This window comes from Prionailurus viverrinus, chromosome E1, assembly GCF_022837055.1.
Source record: "Prionailurus viverrinus isolate Anna chromosome E1, UM_Priviv_1.0, whole genome shotgun sequence".
Taxonomy (NCBI): domain Eukaryota; kingdom Metazoa; phylum Chordata; class Mammalia; order Carnivora; family Felidae; genus Prionailurus; species Prionailurus viverrinus.
Window position 1 is genome coordinate 24695873 of NC_062574.1, and position 6237 is coordinate 24702109.

A 6237-nucleotide genomic window follows, 5' to 3' on the forward strand; every position below is an offset into this window, starting at 1 on the left:
AGTTTCTTTAAAAAGAACAAAACCCTCAGGTGCCTGGGTAGCTCAGTCAGTTGAGAATCTGACTTCGGCTCAGGTCATGATCTCATGGTTCATGAGTTTGAGCCCCACATTGGGCCCTGGTGCTGACAGCTCAGAGCCTGGAGCCTACTTCAGATTCTGTGTCCCCCTTTCTCACCGCCCCACCCCTGCTTGTGCTCTGTCTCTTTCAAAAATGAATAAACATTAAAAAAAAAATTAAAAAAAAAAGAAAACCTTACTATTTAATATGTTGATTTACTTAACGTAATTTCAAGCAATTATGAACTAAGGATGAACAATGCAATTTATCAGAGAATCGCATCTTGATTTTATTTAGCAACACTGAGGAAGTTTTAATTCAAATGGGTATAAAACTTGACAAAAGATATCATTTGTAATGTCTAACCTGTACCAAAATCAAAACATTTAAAGACAACTATCTGAATGTCAAGTTCTCTCTCCATAAAGGGCTTGCCACCTTGAGTGTCCCCCATCTTGCCCGAAATCCATGCCACAGTTTTTGACATAAAGACTTATGCGGCCTACCCTACATCAGATGGCCTATGCCCTGGAAGTCACCACCCTTGGTCAGGACCCCACACTAGCTGTTCTCCTGGGAGGAGGAGCAGGCAAGTTCTGAGAGCCACGCACATGATTGAGCAAGCAGCACAATAATCCATCTTAAGAATCCTCATCCTGGGATGGTTCCACAATCCGTAAACAGCAGTCAGCAAACTCTACAAACAAGGGTTCTTGCATGCAGGCCCTCATGAGTTTTGCCTTGTTATCCCCCTGATCGAGGTTGACCATCAACTGTCTAAGGTGTGGATTGAGCAGTAGGCTTCTTAATGCTGCAGACTCCCCTTAAAAATGAACAAGAAAGCCAATGTGAGTTCAAGTGGGAACAGATGGAGATAGCTAAAAGCTAAATGTTTCTAATGCAACAAATATCAAGAGTGCTGCATCCCCCTTAACCTTTAAAACCAAGAACTGAACCAATGCTTCACATAAATAAGGTGAGATCAGCATATCAAAGGATTTCCAAGTTAAATGATATCACAGATTCTTGTTCTTGGTATCTCTGTAAATAATTTAACTTTATGCCATTTCAATTAGGAAAAAATATTTTACCAGGACAAATACAAAAAATAATAGCACTAAGCTGTTGGCATGTTTTTGTTCTTCATAGGCCTGAAGGTTCTCACTGGGTGAGGACAGTTACACTACATACTCTGAATGCTGTTTAAGCAAACACTTGATCCTTGCAAAGCAGGATCTGTAGCAATGAACGGACACACACATCTGCATGGTACTTTGCAGTTTAAAAAACTTTTCACACCTACCCTCATATCTCAGCTTCACCCTCAGTGTAACTAATCACTACCATGGGAATGGGTACCAAGCAGTCAGCCTACATGAGATGGAAACAATGAAAATTTCCATCTTTAGAAACTACACTGGCCTACTAATCACACACAGAACAGAACTGCTATAAGGACTGACTGCACAGTCCTACACAAATGCTGGGCATTAACACCTGCATCCCTCTGAAAAATCAGATCCTGGGATTGCCCAGTCGGCATTAATGGCTAGACCATACACTGTGCCCTGGGTACATGGGAATAAATGTAGGCCCCTGCCCTACAAATTGGTGTGGGAGAGAGAAATTACTATAAAATATGAGTGGTGTATTACAAGGCCTGATGGGAAGGCAAAAAAGGGCTTACTTCTGAGAACAACAAAAAGTCAAGAGAAGTTTAGCTGAGGAAAGGTAACCTGAACCAAGCCTTGAGGGAGAATTTTGTCAACCCACAAAAACAGTAGGATTCCAGGGCAAGAGAGTTGTAGGCAGGTTGGGAGGTGTTGAATGAAGCCCTGAGTGTTCACAGAATCATGCAACATAAGGGCTCTGCACGCCATACTCAAGTGCAGCTGACCCTGAACAACAGGCTTGAACTGCACAGGCCCACTTATACAAGGATTTTTTCCCCCATAAATACAGTGCTGTGTTTCTCTTCCTTATGATTTTCTTAACATTTCCTTTTCTCTCATTTATTGTAAGAAGACAGCATATAATACATATAACATACAAAATATGTTAATCGACTATGTTATATTGGTAAGGCTTCTGGTCAACACTAGAATATTAGTTAAGTTCTGGGGGAGTCAAAAGTTATACACAAATTTTCATTGCATGGTAGTTGGGGAGTGAAGCCGAACCCAGCACAGTTCAAGGGTCAACTGTATTTATTAATAACCAAAAAATCACGTTATTCTTTGGATTAAATGTTATCAGTAATTGACAAAGAAGTAAACACAGCAAAGACTTACCTAAATTCTTTAAATTCTGCAAAGAAACTCTGTCCTCTTCTTCATCACTATTGAGAAAATCAGCTATAGAGTCATCATCATCTGAGGAATACAGAACACAATCAACTAATTAGGACTAGAAACAAAACCTAGATGCCAGATTTTAACAACTACTGCAATAGATTAAAAATGTGCACACAAGTGACAATAGCAGGACAAAGTAGGTATAGACAAAACAAAAATGACTTTTCTGGAACTTATAACTGTACCAACATTCCTCTTTTTGGAAAGGGAATGAAAGCAAAAGCAAAGAATTGGTGACTTTAACAAGCACACCCTAGTATTCACATACTTGTTTATTTTATGTGTCTCTGTGGTCTTCTGGACAGGAGCCTGATTTTCCAATTCCTATCACCCCAGCTCCCCACACTATGGCTCCAGCCCTGTCAGGACCCAAAAAACTAGGTGTTCTATTAAAACCTGCTAACACAGGGGCGCCTGGGTGGCTCAGTCGATTAAGTGGCCGACTTCAGCTCAGGTCATGATCTCTCAGTCTGTGAGTTTGAGCCCTCTGTGCTGACAGCTCAGAGCCTGGAGCCTGTTTCAGATTCTGTGTCTCCCTCTCTCTGCCCCTCCCCTGTTCATGCTCTGTCTCTCCCTGTCTCAAAAATAAATAAAAAACATTAAAAAAATTTTTTTAAAAACCTGCTAACATGAATGCCCTGTGCTTTTAGCATGGCCAGAAATTTCTGGCACTGCCTGAACCCAACAAGGAAGTTTCTCAAAAGGCAGAAATAGGCTATCCCCATGCTGTGAATGTTCAGGCAGCAGGAGGGGCTGCTTTCAGAGACTGGCATGGTACATGAAACCCAGGAGATACTGAAGTGTGGATAAATGGATGAGACAGCCCACTCCCACAATAAATCCATAGAGCCCCAGCAGTAGGAAGGTGACCTAGGCCAAAGGCAGTCGCCCACCCAAGCCTAGCTCAGGTGAACTGACAGCTCCAGCCAGGCCCATGGAGGGAAACCTGAAGCCGTGACTGGAAAAGGATCCTACCAGCACGGTCCCCACCCCTCATCCCCAAACCACAGCTACAGGCTTTTTCCCCTCTGCCTCTGTCCTCCTTGTTTCTTGCCCTTAACAATACCTTCAGGCTGCTCTATAATACATAACAGGTGCCCCACTCCTGGTGCTCCAGGCTAAGGAAGGTGCTGCTCCTTAATGAAGCCATCGTTCCTGACTCCCTGCCCCAACCCACATTTCTTTCCTTTCAGCTTCTTTTATTTGAAACCTTTTCCTAGGTTGGCTGGTTTGAAATCAACCAACCCACCTGTGTCTTCTGCAGGCTTTATAGTTTTTGCAGTAACAGCTGATCTTTTTCTCTCAATAGGACGAGTTTCAGGGTTGCACTCCTCTGAAAGAGACACAAATCAGGCACACATCGCTTCTACTTTAGCAACAAGGCTGCACCTCTCCACCAAGCCAGCATCTAGGTGGGAAACTATGTTCAGGGTAAGGGATGTGGGTAGGGATGATGGATGCAAAGGAAATGAGAGATCAAATCACAGGGCAGTATCCAGAAAACAAGCAACCCTGGGCGTGGCAGAGGGTGGAGGAAACAGGCCTTGTGTATCCTGAGGGTCTGTCCCCATCCAACTTACTCTGCAGAACCTCACAGGGCTTTCACCAAGATCAAGTGGCACACTGACTTCAATTACCAAACTATTTTCTCAGCAGTTTCAGACACTAAATTTGCATGTGCCACGTGCCAATTACACCGATAAAGTCATCAGGCCCCCATCAAGGGGCTGAGTCTTAGAAATGGCAGTTGGAGAGATGGAGAAAAGTCTGATTTACATCACCTGAGAGGGCGACAGGAGACAAAGAGGAGGCACTTTCAGGTGGAAAGAGCATTCCTGGCAGAGGGAAAGGTCTATGGCTGGACCAGACCCCTGAAAGAACAGGGTCAGGAGCAACCACATGGTTGGTGATGAGCAACTACCAGTTGATTGACAGGGCAGGCCTGGCAGGAGGCTGGGGCCCACACAAGTGGAGGAAGAGCAAAAGAATACCACAAAGGGAGGTTGGCCTTTCTTCCCAAGACCAGTGTCTCTCATCAAGGGCACTGTGGTGTTCAAGACCGAAAGGTCTTTAATGGTGTGAGTCTCACACACCACAGGCTGTTTATCTGAGTCAATACCAATTGCCAGAATTGCCCCCCCCAACCCTCCTCAGCTACTGTAAAACAGAAAGTGTAACAGTGCATCTCCCTAGGGAGAGCAATACCCAAGTTAAGAATCACTGGCTTCCTTTCCTAGAGAGGCTGGAGTGTTCAACAAGGGAGTTAATTACTCAAATGTGCATTTCAGGAAAGACCTTGGCGGCAGCCGGGCCACACAGTTGAGAGCTCCAGATTGCTCCAGATTGCCACAGATTGCCTTAGGGATTCTTGGGCCACCCAGGGCTGCACAGCCAGAGCAAAGCCTACCCAACCCGGCTCCACAACCCTATTTCCAGCAAAGCCGTTCTCCTTCTTTCCTATCTTGAACCAAAAAGTTTCCTTTGAAAATGCTCCACGGTCATTAGGGTAAAAAAAAAAAAAACAGCAGGGGGAGGGAAGCAGCTTGAAATGGACCTCTGAATCAGAGTCTGGAAGTGGGGGGGCACGAGAGGCAAAAAACCAATGAGGAACTTTAACAAAAGAGTCAACCCAGCATGCGGTCGCGGCAAAGGGTCCCTGAGGACTGAGAAGAGACCCCCGAATTGGAGTTAAAATGTAGACTAATCGCTCCTTATTGTAAACAGATCTACCTCGTTGTTTCTAACAAAACATTTTTGAAGGAAAGAAAACGTTCACGTTAACCTCAGCAAGAGCAGCTTCTGCGTCAGAATTCTAAGATGAAGAAACTACTAGGGTCGACTCTGTCAGACCAAAGTAGCCCATTATTTAAAATAATAGGAAGGAAGGAAGGAAGGAAAGAAAGAAAGAAAGAAAGAAAAAGAAAAGAGGAAAGTCTATAAAAGAAAAGGCAGGGCAGAAGTTTTCACTGTTCGAAAGAAAGAAAGAAAGAAAAAGAAAAGAGGAAAGTCTATAAAAGAAAAGGCAGGGCAGAAGTTTTCACTGTTCGAAACCCGAGGAAGAAAGAAAGAAAGAAAGAAAGAAAGAAAGAAAGAAAGAAAGAAAGAAAGAAAAGAGGAAAGTCTATAAAAGAAAAGGCAGGGCAGAAGTTTTCACTGTTCGAAACCCGAGGAAGCATTCACAGGTAGAGAGGTTCCCCGTGGGACGAGGCAGGGACTGACGGGGGTTGCCCGCACTAGGGGAGTGCCGGGGGGTCAGGCGGGGCGCCGGGGTCTTACCTTTGTGCTTCCGGAAACATCCCAGGGAGCAGCTGCAACAACAGAGACCACGACCGCGTCAGCCCGGAAAGCCGCGCGGACCCTCCCGCAGCCCCCGCCGGGTCCCCGAGCCGCCCCGCAGGCCCCACCCGGCCTCCTCCCCCACGACCCCCACCCTTACTAGGGCACGCGGCAGGCGGGGCAGCGGTATTTGGGTTTCTCCAAGCAAATCACGCAGACGACAGCGCTACTATTCAGCGACGCCATGGCCGCTCCCCGGCCTCACTCTCACCCGAAAGCGCCAGTCTCTGACGTAGGGTACCACGTGCACGCCCTTTTTTTTTTCTGTTTCCTTAACCCGGACCAATCGGCGAGCAGCACTTGCTGGCAGTCAAAAGCAATGGATCGATCCTGCTCATTGCTCCAGTCCTGATAAGTAGACAGTCGATATACTCGATGCGCATCCAGTAGCAGCTTTGGCTTCCAGGATTAAGTCACAGTTGTCGTTGGAGAACTTGTTATGTATCCCTGTCCTGTCCCTAAGGGCAAGTCACTGTTACCCTCCAATTC

The 6237-nt window shown here is 45.6% G+C and overlaps 1 protein-coding gene across 2 annotated transcripts; it reads right to left on the reverse strand.

Moving 5' to 3' along the window:
- Nucleotides 1-322: 322 nt before the first annotated feature.
- LOC125152145 (zinc finger HIT domain-containing protein 3) lies at nucleotides 323-5982 on the reverse strand. Of its 2 annotated transcripts, XM_047833934.1 has the most exons (5): nucleotides 5849-5982; nucleotides 5689-5720; nucleotides 3662-3745; nucleotides 2350-2430; nucleotides 323-881 (listed from the first exon to the last, which is right to left on the reverse strand). In XM_047833934.1, the coding sequence occupies exons 1-5, from the start codon at nucleotides 5932-5934 to the stop codon at nucleotides 700-702; spliced, it is 465 nt and encodes a 154-aa protein (XP_047689890.1). In that variant the 5' UTR covers nucleotides 5935-5982; the 3' UTR covers nucleotides 323-699. The 2 variants fall into 2 exon arrangements, with proteins under 2 accessions (XP_047689890.1, XP_047689891.1); XM_047833935.1 differs by lacking the exon at nucleotides 3662-3745 and having other exon boundaries at nucleotides 5849-5969.
- Between the last annotated feature and the right edge of the window lie 255 nt (nucleotides 5983-6237).

What these genes read in the sequence shown, in the direction of transcription:
- LOC125152145 (XM_047833934.1), bottom strand. Translation starts at nt 5,934, where the DNA reads ATGGCGTCGCTGAATAGTAGCGCTGTCGTCTGCGTGATTTGCTTGGAG. An exon ending in ATGTTTCCGGAAGCACAAAG is followed by an intron (nt 3,746 to 5,688) that starts GTAAGACCCCGG and finishes TGTCTCTTTCAG; the next exon opens with AGGAGTGCAACCCTGAAACT. An exon ending in AAAGCCTGCAGAAGACACAG is followed by an intron (nt 2,431 to 3,661) that starts GTGGGTTGGTTG and finishes TGTATTCCTCAG; the next exon opens with ATGATGATGACTCTATAGCT.